Source organism: Oreochromis aureus, linkage group 5 (genome assembly GCF_013358895.1).
Source record: "Oreochromis aureus strain Israel breed Guangdong linkage group 5, ZZ_aureus, whole genome shotgun sequence".
Classification (NCBI taxonomy): domain Eukaryota; kingdom Metazoa; phylum Chordata; class Actinopteri; order Cichliformes; family Cichlidae; genus Oreochromis; species Oreochromis aureus.
In genome coordinates this window covers 26,873,166-26,893,261 of record NC_052946.1, presented here as the reverse complement: position 1 = coordinate 26,893,261, position 20,096 = coordinate 26,873,166, and the positions used below count along the sequence as shown (strand labels likewise).

Sequence of the window (20,096 nt, the reverse complement as noted above, 5' to 3'; positions counted from 1 at the left end):
GAAACAATTGGCTGCCAATAGCCAAATTCCAATCGGTCCCCTACACCCTACACCCTCCCCCTCTCCAATAAACCTTACTCCATGTGGAGTCATGCTTGCAGCAGCAGGGTTTCTCAGCAAAGCGGTATGGTAGATTTGAGACATCCTAGCCTTTCTCCAACTCTAACATGAGTTTCTCACTTCAATGGAGAAAATGGAAACTGAAAAATCTACCTATTCTGTTTCCGTTTCAGTCAAGTGCTTATCTTATGATTATATTTCCTTAATATTCAACAGCTTTGTAATAACAGGTGGATTTGTTAATATCAAAGGCTTTTAATGTGGATGGATTATTATTATGGAGGTTATTGGCAAGTTGGTGTCCTGCAAATATATCTTTGTGGTCTTCTAATGCAGAAACTTTGCAGCTCAGACAAAGATCCTATCCCTGGACCACCTTAAGCCAGACTGCCTAAAAAGCAAAGAAAATGACTACCAGAATGAATAAGAGGAAGCAATATGCTGTGGAATCTCCATGCAATGACTATGAAATTTCAGTGTAACTTGTTTCATCAGTCACCTGTTTTGTAAGCAAAACTTCTGGCAAGATCTGTGATCTTTACAGTGTTTAGATACTATTTTGGTTGTAGTTTCACTATTACCTGCAACCATGTTCTGTTCAATTCTTTTTCAGATCTCTAACACTCTGGAAAAATATGTGACCCACCCTGTTCTAACCTGTTGATGAACACATCCTATGCATTCATAGGATCCTTTTGTGTCTTAGACTTAAGCCATTTTTGCAGGTCTGGCTGTATTTGGTCATTTAAGGGACTTGTTTGTAAAAAAAAAAAAAAAAAAGTCAGGGCTATGGCAATCAAAAGTTTTTGGGGTTTTTGTTTTGTTTTTTTTTTTGGGGGCATATTTTATTGAAAGTTCTGAGCAGGAACCAGCCCTCCAGCTCAGAGATTGAAAACCACCAGCGTCAGTGTGCACAGCTTCTATGTGAATGAGCTTTGCTGTCTAATTAAAGCAGCAGCAGCCTGTCTGTCTGCACAGAGACATGCTGCAGGATGAAGAGTCCTAATAAGGAGGAGATCGTAGCGGAGAACACACACAGTGGTAATCCCATTCCCTGGTTCCTTCTCTCACACCCCTCAGGCTTTGGCTGTGTGTGTGTGTCCTAATAGCTTTCTTATGCCATCCAGTTCACTCCGCGGTCAGTTGGTTTGTCAGTCAGTAAGTCAGTTGATAAACCTTTTACCTCATCACTCAGCAATCTAATTTCAACCAGACAGAAGTCTAACATAAAACTGTAACTTACCCACTGATGACTTTAGAGAAAAGTCCTCTGATTTATTCACAGCACTTTTCAGAAGTGTATCTATCTTCTATGACTAGAAAATGTAGGTGTTTAACAGAAGTGAAAGCAAACACATCACATGCTGAGAGGTTTTGAAGCAAACCTCAAACTACTCTGATTTTAGCAACATTTTGCAGTTTGTAAATGTGTTAAAGTGTTGTTTTAACTTCACTCATAACTGATAGCAAATGATCATCTGATCTCAGCTGAGTTTAACAAAGGTTTCATGTTGTGGTGCAGATGTTTGGGGGAGGATTCATGTGAAAGCATTTGGAAATCCCAGAATTAAGAAATTAGTCAGAAAATGAAGAATCCAGTCATTCGGTCAAGATGTTCAACATTCAAAGGTGAAACTCGGCCAACCAGTTAGCCAGTTGGCCTGTAGGTGGCACATTAATCCACTTATTTAGCCTGCTCCCTCCTCTTTGTGTGGCTGTTCACTGCTGCTGTAACAAAATGTTCTTTCTGCTGCTTGTGATCTCTATCTGTAAAAAACAAAAACCCCCGTCTTCTAAAACGTGGAGCAGCAGATCGCTTTTTCGGTGCAAGTTCAGTGCAGCTTTGCTGTTGTTGTCTGTGTGACATTAATACTTCACCCCCTTGTGAAAACACAGAGTACACTTTCACACTCAGCAGAAAGTAGTTTACATGTGGCAGACCACCTAGGAGGCTGCGATTACATCTAAAGACGCAGAGTATGCTCAGAAAAGCAGTGTGTGAATAACAGTGAATGAAGAAGAGCTGTTTCTTTACATGTTTGAATACATGCTGGGGTCTTTGAGGTTATAGTAAGAGACTTTTTTGTGGAGACTTATGCATATTTTCTAAGTCATGATCATCTCATTAAACGCGTAATTTAAAAAATAGATACAGACACACTTTTAATGCATGTAATAAAGCTCATTTTAAATTCATTGACGTGTGTTGGGTTTAATTTAATATATAGAAAGGGGTTGGTATAAGATTTCCTTACAGTGTTCCTTGGACTTTGTTAAGAAGTCACGTGAACACGCTAACTCGCACTTTGATTGGCCGACGTGTCTGCACGTGTACCGGCAAAATCCTTGACGGTTACGTAAGTGGAGCAGCAAAAGGGACTCACTGGAGGGAGGGCTACAGTGTCAGAGTGGGATGACTGGAAGTTAATTTATTACAATGAAGGATCGTGTAAACGATCTGTTAAGAAATAATGGAGGAAACAGTAAAATCTGCATATGTCGTGTTTGTTCATTCCGTTTTGTTTGAATTTATTCTGCAAAAATATACAAAAACTACATCATAGATAAATAAACATTTGCATTTTTTTGAAAAATAAAAAGGACTGTAAAATATACATTTTGGGGTTTGAAATGTTTAATTGTGCATAAGCTTAAAGTGGAGTAGGTGATATGATGACGGTTTAGATCCTTTAGGTAGTAGTAGTAGTAGTAGGGGGAGGGGGGGAGGGATGGTGAAACACTCTTGCAAGAGTTGGATTTGGAGGACGTGGCTCTGAGAGCACTCAGTCCATCTGTCTGTCAGCCTGTCTCCCCTTCTCATATTACAATTAAAGGGACAAAGAGGGGGGAAGAAACGCGGTATAAGCCCCTTAACCCGTAAAAATGCGTGAGCGTATCCTCTACAGCAGGGGTCCCCAATCCCAGTCCACGAGGGCCGGTGTCCCTGCAGGTTTTAGATCTCACCCTGGATCAACACACCTGAATCACATGATTAGTTCATTACCAGGCCTCTGGAGAACTTGAAGACATGTTGAGAAGGTAATTTATCCATTTAAATCAGCTGTGTTGGATCAAGGACACATCTAAAACCTGCAGGGACACCGGCCCTCGTGGACTGAGATTGGGGACTCCTGCTCTACAGTAATGAGTGAGATGTATGTATTACTCATTTTTAATCTCTGAAATATATCATTAAAAAAAAATACAAATTTTAATTTTAACACCTTAAGTGTGGTTCACTTGAGTGTTTTATCATTTAGACTGCTCAAAAACCACTGTTTAAATGGTTTTTATAGTGGCTTAACTCTGTTCTAGCTTTCAAATGACGCCTTAAGGCGAGAATGAGAAAGGCAGGCAGGCAGTGAACAGTTAGACACCCGGCTTTTTCTCAGTCCACGTGTGTTTGTTCCCAACTTTACCCGCCACCGTATTCCTGGAAATCAAGCAAGCATATGTATCACTCCGCGCATAGTCCCGGCTTCAGTGCGCAATTAAACCAAATTGCCGTCACCCCCGTTTTTTCCGCGTGGACTTAATCAAAAGAGAAACCGACGGCGGTTATATCAGCGTTGGATCTGATTGCCGTTAAGGACACTTTGTTGGCTATTACGTTTTGGCGCGAGTTTAGCGGCGGCGGAAGGATCGCGGCGCACGCCCTATATTAAACTCAGTGACCGCTGCAGCCACACCTACTGTGGCTGATACGAGCGGCGGAGGAGAGAAGAAAAAGCAGGATACACCCGAAATGCTCCCCTGCTCCAACTTCAATTTTACACGCAGAAAGTTTCACTTGGGCAGAATTTTCTAGTCGTTTTCGTCTCGCTGTGGACTTTGCTGGATAAATAGGGCATTTTATACTTTTTGTCTTTATTTTGAGTGCACTCTCCTGTAAGGACAGTTGAAGGTAAGACAGCTGTTTTATCAGAAACCTCATTGCAATGAGTTCACATGCATGTGAGAATGTGACTTTAGTGCATTTCTTTGTATTTTTGCTTTTTTGTGTAGCTTAGCGGTGCTTCAAAGAGGGAAAAAAATGACTGCCAGTTTCACGTGGGGTCCCGGCGCTGTTTAACGCATGCGGGGTTTAAATGACCGTCGACGCCGGTTAACCTTTAAATCCTTATACGGAGTTTGAGGTTTTACGAACGGTTGACTTTTACTTTTTCTTACGGAGATTCATTCTTAGACGCTGTGTAGTTATTTATATTCTATTTTTTTAGTGTGTCACCTTAGTAAATTTGGTTAAATGAATCATTGCACAATAGAGTCTGCAGATGCATGAAGCCAGGACGACCTAACAGCAGATGCGTTCAAAAACTTACGGAAATTCGTGCTCTGCTGTTTTCACATTCCAGCTGTGCTTGGTCTCAAGTAATTTTGGTCGAAGTCCTTCTTTCACGTGCAAGAAATATTTTGGATACCTTAAGTGAGAGGAAAATGTAAAATGTATGTAATTTTTACTGGGTAATCGGTGTCTGCGTTCTGCATTTAAGTTGTAGCTCAGGTTTTCCCAGGGCGTGATGGTAAAGAAAGACAGCCTTTAGCTCCCGGACACACACTGCTGCTTTTGTTCTCCCACAGTGCCTGCTATACATGCACATACCATACGACCCCACAGGAGTATTATAGGAGTTTCCCCTCCCCCAAATAGGACCATAGGTCAGGCTGTTCCAGCTGAAACGACCTTGGTTAAATGAAAAATGCTTTTTTTTTTTTTTTTTTTCCCTTTTTCAGTGAAATTTTTTTTTTAAGGTTTGTTTATATGGGAGTGCCTTCTAATTGAGTAGAAAATCAGCATGCAGTGTCCCCATACATGTTTTTGTGTGTGCTTAATAGTGTATTTCTGGACAGAGTCGTGAAACCGTCCTTTGTGTTGTGCTTGAAAGCTGAAATGTTTTTTGTATTTGTGATTAACAGCAGCAAGAGGTTTAAGTATCGCGTAGCAAATGCAACCCACCCATTCCTTTAGACTTAAAGTATTGTTTTCTATGTCAGCAGGCAGCCTGGCTTAATTTGCGGGTGTTTTTATTATTCTGAGTAGGAACAATGTAAATGGTGGAAAGAGGTGTAAAGTTTCTGTCTGTCCCAGCTGTTCCTGTGATGTCATGGGGAGGGGGGTATTTTTGAGGGGGAGGGGGGGGGGGGTCTTAAGGGCCTCCCCAGGAGCAGAGGGGCGGGGTTATAGTGATGTAAACACAGATAAAAAGGTAGCGCCTGCAGGTTGGGGACTCAGTCTAGAGGAACAGGTTTAAACTTTCACTACAACAGGTGTTGCTGCTGCTGGGATTAACCCCATAAACGCTGACTCTGCGCTGCTGTAAAGACACTACTGGATCAGCTTCTCTGGATTTTAACTTTATAAACTCCACTACCTCTTAGATTTTTAATTTATACCTTTTTTTTTTTTGTTGTTGTCGTTCTCCCAGATTTCAAACATGTTGGAAAGTTTCACTCAGTCGCAGGACTGGCTTTGTTCAGAGCCGCTGCTCTTTGATGACGAGTTCTGCCAAAGCCTGATGAAAGACCTCCAGGCATTACCGACACCTCCACAGTCGCCCCCCATGAAGTCTGGGCTGGGTGGCGATAAGCCTCTGTCCAAGGAGGACCAGCTCAGCTACGTGTCGGATATTCTACTGGAGGACCATGACATGCAGCTCAACTGGCACTGTGACTTCTTCCACTCTGATGATGCTGAGAAAGAAGGCGAGCTTAACCAGCCCTGCTCTGAGGAAGCTGAGGACTGCCTCTGGCAGTGCCTGGCAGCCGAGGAGAAGCTCGTCTCCTCAATACTCGGCTGCAGCCCCGTACTATCTGACATTGATACCCGCATCTTTGAGGAGATCGCCGGCTCCACACTTGACTGCCAGAGCCTTATGGAAGCTCCGGAGCCCAGTGAAGCTACATCAGACTACGGATCAGTTGGTGGCGAGCTGTCCACATATTCATCTAGTGACTCTGGTAAGTTGAATGTTTTTCATTAACTTGTAGTGCTGATGATCAGCTCCAACTTTAATCTCAGTCCTGCTTTGTTGTTGCAGTGCTTATCAGTATAAACACCCACACCCAGAACAGTCTCACTGGCATTTCATTGACAATTCTGTTAATGTTTACTGGCACTAAGCCCAAACTGTTCTGTGTTCAGCTTATCAGGACAGCAGCACCCACCTTTAATCTGCAGAAGCCTTAATGACTGAAGTGTGTTATTAAGGTGTGGGTGAGGTTTAAGATGTTGAGTGACATTAAGTAGATTAGGGGTTTTAAGAGAAATATGTGTGTGACTCATTTTTAGTGGTGAGAGTTGTGGCTCAATCTACTACACTTAGTGAGTCATTTTACTGCCTTAAGCCCTGCAGCATCTCTGGCTCTAAACTAGAACGGAGATGGCGGATTGGCATTTATATTAGTTTTTCGGTGGTTACTCATCTCTTAGATATGACAGCCTGTTGTGATTTGGTAATTCCGCTGAAATCTTAAATCTTTGTGGATGTTGTAAATTTCTAACTAGTTCAATAAAAGCATATTTTCACAACTGACTGGTGTCCTTGGGTGGGCTTTGTGCAGTCTATACCGCGTGTGCCCGTTTAAAAGTTGTACCACAACCCACCAAGATTATGACAGTGGTAATGGGGGACCAAAGAAAACTAGTCTAATCATTTTTTTTCTTTTTCTTTTTTTCTTACAGAGGAGGAAATTGATGTGGTGACTGTGGTCCGCTGTTCCTCAAGTTCCTCCCCTGAGCCTTCATTGGCTGAACGTCAGCAGAAGCAAGAAGAGGAACAACGCGCTCGCCAGCGATACCGCTTTGAAATCCAGCTACAGCACAACTACGCTGCTCCCTGCCCTGCATCACCGCCGCCGTCGAACAAGCGCGCACGAGGGAGCGATGGCCCATCACGCTTCCACTGCCTTTCACGCAGCTCTTCTTCTTCAACCTCATCGCGTCACTCATCCCGAAACTCAACAGAGACAGAGGATGAGGAGGAGCGGAGAAAGACTCACAATGTCATGGAGAGGCAACGCCGCAACGAGCTAAAGAACTGTTTCATGCGCTTGCGCGACAACGTGCCTGAGCTGTCGCACAATGACAAGGCATCTAAGGTGGTGATCTTGAAGAAAGCCAGAGACTGTATTTATAGTTTAGAGGATGAGTCCCACAGACTGCAAACCAGGAAAGATAAACTTAAAGCCAAACAGGAACAGCTGAAAGCCAGACTAGAGCAGCTCCGTAGGTAACGGACCAGGATTGGACATTTGTAGGTTTTCAGAGACTTCTTGGGTCAGGGAGGGCGGGGCAAGGGAAGAGACTGTAGATAGATGGGGGTAAGAAATGGCTTTTCCTGCTGGAAAGCGCACATACAGTTGTTTCTGTCATGTGGACTGTATATTCACATGCACACGGTTTCCCTGGACATAACGTAACACACATTGCCTCATAATTAATCATTGTTATGCCTTGACTGCTGACTGTTGTAGAGTAGTGCTTTTTTTTTTTTTTTTTTCTTCTTCTTTTGGTCTCCCTGCCAGCTTAGTACACACCAAGACAAAGACAACATCCTGTCATTTCTTTTGCGTCATGTGTGGGAGTGTGTCAATGTCAATGACTTAAAGCAAAGTCTTAATTGGCCCAATTAACTGGAAGCCACTGCAGCACAGTGTTGTAGTTTAATGAAACTTGAATATTATTTTCAGGATCTTTTATAGCCATATTGCCTATGATCCCTCCATTCTCACAGGTGTTTGGTGGCTTTAGAGTTAATTGTGCTTTGTTAACTTTGATTTAATGTCATTACAAAGGTGTGCCTTCAGCCTTGTATGGCTTTTAATTTTGAGCTAAACACAACTCTTACCAGAGTTAACAGTTGTGTTACCTCAGTTCAGCTAGTTCACTCAACACTAGTTCACTCACTGAGTAAATGCCATTCAGGGTTTTTTTGTTTTGTTTAAGACTGAACTGCAAAATTGGCAGATCAGCCAAAGTTGGGGCAAAATCTGTAACATTTAATTTTTGCATGGGTTTTTTTTTTTTTTTCTTTTTTTTTTTTTTTTCTAAACAAAAACAAAAAATGGACAGACTCAAAGTTTTAAAGGTCGGAGGAGGCTGCAACAGCTGGAATCGTAGTCACTTGATTCAGTCATTTTGCTTTGTGGCAGTTCAGGAGAGTAAGTGTCATTGTGATTGGTCAGTTGGTAGCCCTTGTACTTGGATCAAATTGTAAAAAATGAACAGTGTTTAAAAGAAACAAAAATCGCACTACTTGTGATTTGAAATAAATGTTTTGTGTAAAGACTTATAAATCAACGAGGGCCACTCACTAATAAACATTCCCTGTTTTGAAAGATTGGATTCTCTGGCTGTAAGTTCTATAAACTCAGTGGACACACTGGCTGTGGAGCGCTGTAACACAACAAAGTAGTTTCTAAGAAATGAACATGTCCAGCAGAACCCTGGACTGTCAGGTGATTAACTTGCTGATGTTGCGATTAAGGTTAAGCCATCTGCACATTTCATTATTAATTTTGAAGGGAGTTCTTCCTAAATCAAGGAGTATTTGACATGTTGATAGCCAGAAGCAGTTTTGCCTTGAGATGCATGCTGTTCAGGACACTGTTGTCTCCTTTGTTTTCTTCCAAACCAGTTCTTTCAGGGAAGCTTAATTGTATTTCTGCAAATATTTAACTGTTCATTTCATAGAAATTTAGTCACATAACTGCCTTGTAAACATGCAGTGAGCAGGGATGACTCAATTTTCTTTAGGAAACCTACCTCCACCTGGCTGCAATGGGGCCTGTATTGTTTTTGTTTGCCTTTTGTTTGTTCTGTTGTAAATTGTACAGTTTTTGTTAAAGTGTATATTTCATATTGTAATATAACTTATTTTAGTCTTATTCATTTTTTGTTGTGAATGCACTTTTTTTTTTTTTTTTAAATAAAATTAAAAGTGTAAATTAGAGATGAAGTTGGTGTGGTAATTAAGCGTTCTCAGAGCACTTACAAGAAGGGAGAATTGGGGGGGGGGGGGGGACTGATATGCTATTAATGTCTCTTGCAAAAAACTACGTGAGCGATATACCTGAAACTTTTTATCCCCTAAGAGAACATCATATCCACTCATACCCATTAGTATCAGCTCATCTTTTATTGAAAATGATGGTCTAGTTTACAAGAGTGTCCTGGCCAAGTACTAAAGTCTGTGGTAGTTGCATAGTAATACACATATACAACAAAAATGCACAAGTATAGGTGATAAAGAATTAAATATTTTTCAGCTGGTTCCAGGAGAAGGGAAGAGTAAATCTGAACTCGTTGTTGGAGCCATTTGACAAACAAATCTGGAAGTCTTCTGCATAAACATGGAAACTCAAATGATGCTTCTAGGACAGGGGTGTCAAACTCATTTTAGATTGCGAGCCACATATAGACCACTTTGATCTTAAGCAGGCTGGATCAGCAAAACTCTCGTTTCTGTCGCTCTCAAGAAGCCTTTTTTTATGTCATGGTGGTTGTTCTTTAATTGTTGTCATAAAAAAACAATTTCTATATTAGAAAGTGAAAAACTTGTTTTTCACAAAGTTACCAAGGTGTTATTAGAGATGTAACTAAGCGTTTTGCAATTTGGTAAAGTTGAAATTTTCTTTGGTATTGAATAGTAGAAATTAGGCTTTCAGATGTCGTTGTACACAACAGTAAACTGGTGTGTAATAAACAAGTAAATAATGCACAAAATAGAGATTTTTGATGGAAAACTAGTCTTTCGAAGCACACAGAGAGGGAGCTGTGAAGGAAGTGCAATTTTATCATGGTGGAAGCAAGACAGCCAAAGTAAGTGGAAATTCATTTAAATCTTTTTCAAAAGTGAAGTGTAGCGTAGTGATCTTCTTTTGCTGTTAGTTCAATGGATTTTGGTTGGAGAGTGACGAAATCTGGAGTTTTGGAATCTGTGAGATGTCAGTTTTCCGCCTCCGATGGGCATTTCCTGTTCATGGGATCCATCCAGGCTTTGTGTTTACATCTTTTTGCTGGATCTGTTAAAGTGCTCTTTACTTGTTTGCTGTTTTAGCTTTTTAGTGGTTGTTGAAATAATTTTGTGCGCTAATAGCTGAGATTCTGACATTTCTGTGGATACCACACATGTCTATGTTTAAATAACAGATTAAGTTAAACTAGATGTTGTCCCTCTCCCTTTCAAACAATCGAAATGCGTTGTGGGAAATGTAGTTTGGGGTCACTGTGTGCTTTTAAGCAGCAAACAGTAAACTTATTTTAAGACAATCATTGAGAAGCTCTCACAGGCCACATAAAATGACGTGGTGGGCCCAATTTGGCCTGCAAACCTTGAGTTTCACACATGTGTACTAGAAGATTATTGTATTGTATTAGCAGGTGAACCTTGTTAGCATTAACTTAACAATCTGCTCTCTTTTGTAAAAATACTCTCTTGAGGCCAAAAAACCCAAAACATTTTTCAACAACTTTAATGCTTGAAAACACAATCCAGAAATCAATTGGCGATGTCATAGATTTTACATCCATCATTTATTTACAGTCTACGGTTTTAGCATAAACTGTTGTCACAAAAAATGTTTCAGACAATCTACAACCCTAGACAAATAAGGAGGAACATGTGTTTTTCTGACACTGGTTTTAAGGTTTTACTAACCCTCCTGTATAACCCCACACTTATTTTTCCTACTTCTTTCTCTTCCCTATCTTCTATACTCTCCATTCCCAACCATTAAGGTGAACTAGGCTTAAACTGGCAAGACAAAGAGATGTGTGATCTGTGCAAAGGTTTTAGGCAGGTGTGAAAAAATGCTGTAAACAGAATGTTTTCAGAAATATAAACGATTGTTTATTGGCCCCTAATGTATTCTGCAGCAGGACCCCAAACATATAACCCATCTTCAAAATAAAAAAGAACAAGAAGTACTGGAAGTGATGGTATGGCCCCTACAGGGCCCTGATCTCAACATCATCGAGTGAGAATTGATGCTCTTTTGAATTCAAAGGATGGTCACATCAAATATTGATTTAATTTAGATTTCTCTTTTGTTCATTCACTGCATTTTGTTGATTGATGAAAATAAAAGATTAACACTTTTATTTTTGAAAGCATTCTTTGTTTACAGCATTTTTTCTCACAAGTCTAAAACTTTTGCACGGTAGTACTGGGCTAATCAGCCAGAACGTGTGAAACTCCTCTTAAATGTAGAGGGATTATTTTAAAGTAACAGTTTGTCCAATTTTTAATACTGGCAAAATATCAACAAGAACGTGAGGATTAAACCTGTCCCTATGATGACCTGAGTGAAAGGTTATTCCCACTGCTTCTGGTTCTTCTGTTTAAAAATGCTCACCCTCACACACCTGTTACCCTCCCGTATCAACAGTATCTCCAGACCGCTCCCAGGTGTAGAGATATGCAAACATTTTCCCAGGGCAAAGTGTCCTCAGCAGCAATTGTATGTTGTGCAATCTGAGCTCAGTCCATGTGTTGCAGTCTGCATGTGCAATCCATGGACATGTGCCCAGTAGGTGTACATGTATGTGTTAAACTTCCTTGAGTAATCTCATCCCTTCTATAGTTACTTTTGGAAAAAACACAAAACAAAAACGGTACACTTAATTTAAATATCACGTTATATTGAGTAAGAGAGTAATGTAAGGATAGCTGTAATGTGTGTGAACATATGTTCTTTATGATCACTAAAAAAAACCCCATGATTAAAAAATGCTTACCCTCACACACCTGTCACTCTCCCATGATTTAAAAATTCAATTTTTAAGCAAAGACGGGGGTTGAAGGTAAGGGTAGTTGGTATTATGAAAAAAGTCTACAGAAAATAAATGTAAGTCAGTGTAATATGACATTAAATCATCGACATGCAGCTTAGTTTACAGCTATGTAGGTCAAGGTGAGCAAGTGGTTTTGTGACTGTCAGGTGGATCAGATAGTGACTACAAGATTGGTCAAGATACCATAAAAGCCTTTTTATCTACAATGGCAGATTAGGCCTGTCGTTTTAAGAAAGAGAAGCCTGATAAGTCACTATAACAAACACTAATGTACACAAGTAATTATTTCAGTTTTCCTGTTCACAGTATTCAGTTAAAGGGACATAAAAGTGAGAAGGTGGAGCTTTGTGTTTATATTTATATTTATAATTATAAGATTAGGGTGAAGATTATCTTTAATCTTATTGCTGATTACCACAGTGTATTTCTCTGAATGAATCATGCAGGTTTATAGTGCAGTCTGAAGTAATAGCTCTTTCAGCTGCTTACCTGAGAATTCACTGGTCAACCAACAACTGACCAACAGACCAACCTTCAGTTCTTCACACAAATATACACACCGCACACGGTCAGCTTATGCTTCTGATACTTTTTTCCCACAGTATCTTTGGTTAACATTTGTCACTGAGCAGCTTATCCTGCCTTCCTTGCCGACCTTGGAAGTCGGCGTCGGAACTGTGAGTGACATCACACTATTTTTTTTGCACTTAAAAACACCCCTACAGCACATTCATGGGTAGAGCCTGGTCAAAACTCTGTGTATGGCATATTTAGCAAGTCACAAATACATAGTAGTGGTAGTACTAGTAGTACAGACTAAGTTTTACAATCTTACTTATGTGTAATGTGTACTAACACCCCCTTGGATTGTTGACACAGGTTGGTGATGCTGCTCTGAGTTTCCGAGTTGAAACTTACACTTCAGGGGCATTCCAACTGGGAAGTTGGAAATTCTGATTTGCTCAGATTCTTGGAGGTTGATCACTTTCAACTGAGATGCCCTGAAGTCAACACACGGTACACTACGCCTGAGAAAACCCTCAACAAAAACTACTGATAGCATGAAGGATGCAGGATCTCCGTGTTTTGATTGGACCAGTGAAGACCTTTAGACTGAGACGTCAGGGTAAGATGTTCTGCTGTGTAATGTCTACAAAAGTCCAGATCTGCAGTGCACATGTGACTTATGAAAGAGGACACAAAAAATTCCAAAGGCTGAGTATTTGACATAGTAAGGTTTTGGGTGGAGTGTTTAAATTCATACTGCAACAGGCCAGGCCCAGTGTGTGTGTGTGTGTGTGTGTGTGTGTGTGTGTGTGTGTGTGTGTGTGTGGTGTGGGGTGGGGGGGGGGGGACGTTGCACAGTAGCTGGCTGTATTTACTTCTTGTGTGGTTCTGTGACCTAAATATTCTGACTCAGTTATTCTGATCCGCCACATCGTAACAAAGAGAGAGAGAAAGTAAAGATGAGACATGGAAAAAGAATACTAGGGAGGAAACAAATGAAAAGAGTTTATAAAGAGAAGGCGAGACAGTTAGAGAGAGAGAGAGGGCAAAAATAAAGGTTTAGAGACTAAAAGCAGTCCCCATTTTATTTTCCAATGTGCAGAAAATAATGACAGACTGCAAAGAAATGTTAGAACATAATTCAATCCAAACCACATTCTGACTACAAACCATGAACCACAGTACAACACACTCATCATAAGTGTATCATTCTGACTCTATCATGAAATCTGGTCCCCATATGATTTATTTTTGCAATCTGAAATACAAGGAGTGGTCCAGTGTGAGGGTTGGGGAAGCATCTCCCTCACTAAGGTGAAGCACACACTCGCAATGTCTTATAGGAAGTTTTGGTTTTGTTATGCTTTTATTTTGAAGTTCACTAACCACTCTTTTGAGGTCAACTTCCTGAGGGCCTAATTCAGGGAGTGCGACGTTCACCTGAAAGGAATTCCCTAATTACGCAGTGTTAGTGGGGTAAACCATTAGATGAGAGCTGAGGGTGGGAGGAGCCTGAGTCTTCAGTTTGGTTTGATTTAGCTAGTTTGTATATTATTTAGCTGGGGTTTGTTTTGTGGTCAGATGGGGGTGTTAAAATAAATGGAGTATTTTACTGTATATGTTTATTTGTAGCTGGAGTGTGTAGGGAAATCTCTTCAATTTTATTGGTGGTATGATCCGTCCCTATTTAAGGAGGGTTTTTTTTTTTGTTTTTGTTTTTGTTTTTTTTGGAGGGCTGGGATGTTCATGTTTGGATGTGCCACTGGTGAGAGTGTTGAACCTTTGTATCTGTAAGAGAAATACAACCAGAGCTCTGGAAAACAAGCGAAGTCTGTTGTGGTTGTCTTTTTCTGTCATCTGGTCCCCTTCACACTAATTCCCGACCGGTACTTCGTTGTGCACATGAGCTTAGTTAAATAACTAAGCAAAGTTAGTTGTGTAATAGGGAAGAATGTGCCCTGAAATTGCTGTTTGCCATAAGCAACAGGACAGCTAATGGTACTGATGATAAAGGGGAGGGTTGGCAATGGCTGGTGAAGATTTTATGAATAGGGAACTATTAACATTAACTAAATTTCACTTGATCCAGTTGTTACAACTCAAATACCCCAGCTAGTGGTAAACGGCGTGCTCTTTTAGCGCTCCATAGTTTTATTCTTGGACTCTTCAAGAGCAACGCGTATCTGAGACGGGCATATATGGATAGGCCCTCTTACTGATAGCATGCAGACCTAGGAGTAGAAAAAAAAACTTGAAAGCTTGAAATTGAGTGTTTACAGGAGTCAGAAGCCTTTGACTCACAGCATAATAGGTTACCTTTAAGGATATACACCAGACATACTGAACATTAGCCTCATTTCAGAGCACTCAAATTTTCCTGCCATATCAAAAGGTAAACAAGAAAGTTGTTATTATGTAAAAAGCTGATTTTCATCTGTCAATAGTGCCATGAATATTCTGCATAACTGATGTTTAAATTCTTTCTCCAAGTCTTCACATTCACTGTAAATAAATATGACTTAGTGCACAAAACTCTGATTAAAAGTCTCCATGTGATACAACGATGATCTTTCTTTTGGACATAGATTATAAGGCAGCTGTTCTCAGTCATCATCTTCATCATCATGTGTTCACCCCCTAGATGTTAAATCCACATTTAGCTTGGATGTGACTCAACAGCCGGTAATCGGTGGTCTTTCTAACTCAGTCTTGGCTGACACAGCTGCCCTACATTCCCCTCATCTGTAACCCATTACGCGGAACCCTTTGCTCTTTTGCCTGGACAGAAGCCTTCCCCAGGGCTGCTAACAACTATGATGATGCGTTTCCTGTCTACATGTCACTGGCTCTGAGAGTCATGTTAAAATAATAGGGCTATTATATCAGAGATGTCACGAGCATAAGATCCCGAGGCAGGCTGGCTGGCACACTGGGTGTGTGCAGGACAGCCAGTGGGGCTGCCAGGAAAGTGTGAATGCCTGTCTGTTTGCTTATCTGTGGGGGTGTGTGTATGTGAGTGTGTGTTTAGTTTCTATCTTTTTTTTTCTATGCGTGTAGTATAAATCTTGTTAAATGAGTTTCAAGCTGAGAAAATTAATGTAATTTACAGTTAGCCTGTTCTAATGTAAATAACTTCACACTGAAATTGCAGACTAGGAGCCAAATGTGCAAAATGTGCATACTTATTAAAGATAATCTTCAGATATTTTGTGCAAGACTGCTGCATGGAAAGTGTTGTGAAAGCTTGCTAAAGCTTGCTAAAGGCACATGCCTTCAGTAAGATTTAACTACACACGAACATACTTTGTTCATATGTTGTTAATAACTGACAAGACTAAGAGTGCATTGATGACACCCAGCATTGTGCAGTGGCTGATGGATCACTTTAAAACTGCCAAGGGAGATTTTTAGTTATTTCCTTTGCGTTATCCCCTACAGGCACCAGCGTATTTACACTGATGCCAGAAAACTGAAACTGGTGCTTGAAGAAAGCCATTTTCCCTTTTTTTTTTTTTACTATAAATAAAACCACATTTGTGAGCATATGTTTTGAACATTTTGTTTGAAATGATTAGATTTATAGTCCAATATCCTCCATGTCAAATACAGTTGAAACTTGTTTGAGAAGCTGATTAGGGGCTCTCAGCTTTGACACACAGTTTTCAGTGAATGGGGGTGGGATGCTACATATAGTAGTGTCTTATGGCTTTCAAGTGCAAATATGGTGGAGACGAGCAGGCTGTAGGCTTTTACCTGATCATTTAGAAGCTTGTTTGCTTGCTGATTGTTCTCATCAACACATCATTAGCATGCAAAAGGAGCAGATCACTGTCTGTCTCAAACATTGTTATTCTCTTGGCTCTTTTCTGGTCTTGTTGGGGCGCAGGTGTAGGAGACTGAGTCTGTGACTAAAACTCCACCCTGGCTCGTGTTTCCAAGCAGGAAGAGAATGCCAGATAAATTTAATGAACCTTTGCATAAATTCAATAAGAAAGATCTCTGGTCCTAGGTCTGCCTGGAATCCTAGGAATCTGGGCTTTTCCTCCTGCACTCTTCTCTTTATTCCTTCTGTTTGTCCCAAATTTTCCTTATTCCTAATTTCACAGTCTCATCTTTAGTCCAGTGATACTTCACATCATTTTCAGGCCAGTCCACCTATAATATATATATATTTTTTAAAACATATCTTTATTCTGCCTTTTAAATGATCTTTTCCACAAACACTTAATCTTGGATTTTCAGCAAGTCTCCTCAGAAGTTTACATCATCCATTGACTAACTCTGCTTGACCATCATTGCTATTGTCTTATTTCCTATTTTCAATCAAGACTTATGACTTTATGTCACTTCATCAAAACATCAGAACTCTTCTAAATCTGTGTTTTTTTGCTCACGAATAGTTTTGCACAAATTTGAGAATTCATTTTTTCTCCTTGAACTGCAGTTATTCTTATTTCTTACTGGTGTTTTCATCAGCTGTTAGTGTGTTGGATATCTTACTTCCCTCTTCATTGGTAAATGCCCGTTTGATGATATGATACAGTTTGATGTTGTGAAAGTTTTGGAGAAATATATCAACATATGTATAAATAGGAAAACTCAAATAACTGCTATAGAAGGACCCTAAGCTATAGTGCATACATGTTCACAAGGGTCCAGTCAGAAATAAATCAAAGCTGCCTGTGATGAAGAGTCATAAGAGTAACGGTAGCTGAGCTGGAGGTTCAGGTGTACTATGTGAGCTTAGTCTTGAAGTTCACTTGCCACCTAATGGTCTTGCATGCAGATCATTTTTCAGTGCAGTCTGAAATGCTTTAACTAAATCAACAAATTGTTTTCCAAACATAAATATGTGATTTAGTAGCCTATACACACCCAAACAGTGAGTGAAAATGAAGTGAAACTAAGTACAAAAACAAAGCTCCCAAAGGGGGACAGTCACCACCGCCCTTCCTGCCTCCTCGTGCTGTTTCAAACAGATTGTTATTTTAAATGTGGCAAATGTAGCCTCGAACTGCTAGATGTAAGCAGAGAAAAGACTCAATTTACATAGGTCACTTTTTTTTAAAGATACTGCACTTTATCAATTTCATACTTCAGTCAAATTTGCCTAATGTTGACTCAACTGACATCATTACTCAAAGATAGAACGTTATCATTGCTCTATTTAACTCTATTTAACCATTTCTAGTTCTGTATAGAGTATTGTCAACAGTGTTTGATGTGTAAAACCGACAAGTTCTCCTTTTAAAGAATTTAACGAAAGAAGTTGAATTCAGTTTTTAAATGAACCAATGAATGCTGATTTGATACATGATGCTCTTTTTCACGTCATAGAAGACTGAAAGACCTGAAAGACTTTGCAGTGAGCCTTTAGTTTAAAAAAAAAATTGTGATACATCACACATCCTTCCTCCATCAACCCGACGATCAAAAAAACCATAAGAACTCCGTTGTTTGAGGTCAGGAGACTGCTGATTGCACACTTTGATCAAGCTGATAGCATTATTTCTTCACATAACCAGGGGTTAGTCAGTGCATGCAAATTAAAGAGGTTAGGGGAGGTCCCACTCATTTGTCATGTAGAGTGGAAAAACAAATGCAGTGTCTTGAGAGTAATGAAAATTCCCCGTGACATCTGACTTGTCTTTGTGGTTTTAGCTAAATGTGTCGGTGAGTAAGTGAAAGAAAAAACGACTCGGTTTTAAGGTTAGATGTAGATTCAGGTTTAGAATAGTGAAAGACCTGGTGCAAGATTTGGTTGTATGTGGGTTTTCTTGACATTATTATGTGGAACTCAATAAGGTCAGTTTCAGACCAAAAAGATGGGTGAGTACAGTAAGTAAAGGTGAAATGACAGATGAAAGGAAATGTCTGACAGAAATAGTTTTGGCATTGTCTGGCATTTAAAGGATCTTAAAATACTACTAATTATAAATTTAAGTAGTCCAGTTTGCAAGTCTGTATAATGTATAGGACCAAATATATATCAACTAACAGAGAAATACTAAAATACAAGCCTCTCTTTTAAATTGTTTTCACCTTATATGCATCAAAGATCAAAGATCTGGACATTAAAGCCTTATTCTTAACTTATCTGTGTGTATCTTTGCCAATGTCTGTTTGGATCCGTCATCAAGCATGACAATTTTTATGACAGAATCTCCACCCACGCTCATTCCTACAGTAGAACCATTAATACCACAACATTTATCTGTGAAGTGCTCTCCTGGCTGATTTTAAGCCGTCTATTGCCGTTGGCTTTGTCCTAATACAACTCCAACAGTGGCTTTCTGTGTCTGTCTCATCTGGTCACTTTCATATTCCCATGATTGGGGTGATCGTGGCTCAAGAGTTGGGAGCTCACCTTGTAATCAGAAGATTGCCGGTTCGAGCCCCGGCTTGGACAGTCTCGGTCGTTGTGTCCTTGGGCAAGACACTTCACCCGTTGCCTGCTGGTGGTGGTCAGAGAGCCCGGTGGCGCCAGTGTCCGGCAGCCTTCACCAGTGTGTGTGAATGTGTGCGTGAATGGGTGGATGACTGGATGTGTAAAGCGCTTTGGGGTCCTTAGGGACTAGTAAAGCGTTATACAAATACAGGCCATTTACAAAATACAGGCCGTGACCAAGACTGGTTCAACTCTCTGTTGCTCTCCTAATGCAAACGGGTCACTTCCAAATGGCTATCCCTTTGCTGCAAGCTGACATGCAGCAAAGGGATAATCCACTGATCTGAGGTATGTCAATTACTTTTATTTCCATTATGTTTTTTTTAATTATATTTAAATCTCAATTATGTGATATATTTGTTAAAGTATAATAGATGCATTATGTTAAAGTAAAAATATGTTTTAAACAAATGAAGATTACAATTGCTGACCAATATAATCATGACTTTTGCTACAGCTCAGTGGAATTTTCAGACTGTTCACTGAAAGCATCTAATACTGGGTGTGAAATCCAAACCAATGGGGGCAATGGGGGTTCAACTGCTTTGTCACACCAAACAGAATATAAGGGCTCAATAAATATGTAAATATGTATATATACCACACCCATTATGCAAAGATGCTTTAAAGTCCAGGTATTTCAGCCATCACAATTGATAAAATCTATATGTACCAGAGAGTTGTTTTCATTTAAATTAAACGACCAGCACACATAACCCTGATGGGGCAGGGGTTAGGTAGAGCCTGAACTTTTGAATGGCCTATGGAATGTTGCAGGGTGGGGGAGGGTTTTGGAGCAGCCTCTGAATGGGGTGTAACAGTGATCCTGTGTTGGCTCTCTTCTGGTGGGACAAATGATATGTTGATAGTATTTTGGGAAGACCTTGTTCATGGCTCAGTGAAAAATTCTCAAAACACTGAACATGACCTCTGGGTGTGAGTTCTCTGGTGCATTTACAGTCCTTTGCATCTCAATTTAGGACTTAACATTTTTAACCTTGTTGGGGGATGTAAGCAGCCGCGGGGGAGGACTGTGTTGAACCCTTTTCTAACTTTAATAGTCAGGAACTAACTTGCTTTAAGACTGCTTGGAGTCCAAAGATTAGGAGGCTCTGGGAGATCTTGAGGACAGCAACTTATTTGTTGACCCTACATGCTCATTTATCAACTTCTACAAGCACATTTGCCTTCCAAGCCAAACACTAAGGTACAATCACCATAATCCCTGGTTTATCGGTCAGCTCAGGGCTCTCAGATGTCAGAAAGAACAGGTGGTACAATAAAGTC

The 20,096-nt window shown here is 40.2% G+C and overlaps 1 protein-coding gene across 1 annotated transcript; it reads left to right on the top strand.

The window, feature by feature from the left end:
• Window positions 1-3,626: 3,626 nt before the first annotated feature.
• Window positions 3,627-9,009, top strand: mych (myelocytomatosis oncogene homolog). The gene is made up of 3 exons (XM_031735783.2): window positions 3,627-3,964; window positions 5,487-6,018; window positions 6,743-9,009. Exons 2-3 carry the CDS (start codon window positions 5,496-5,498, stop codon window positions 7,291-7,293), a joined length of 1,074 nt encoding a protein of 357 aa, XP_031591643.1. The 5' UTR covers window positions 3,627-3,964; window positions 5,487-5,495; the 3' UTR covers window positions 7,294-9,009.
• The last annotated feature ends 11,087 nt before the right edge of the window (window positions 9,010-20,096 follow it).

Bases quoted from the DNA above. Each gene is read 5' to 3' on its own strand.
- mych (XM_031735783.2), top strand. From the start codon at position 5,496: ATGTTGGAAAGTTTCACTCAGTCGCAGGACTGGCTTTGTTCAGAGCCG. The intron at 6,019-6,742 runs GTAAGTTGAATG...TTTTTCTTACAG, and splicing joins ATATTCATCTAGTGACTCTG to AGGAGGAAATTGATGTGGTG.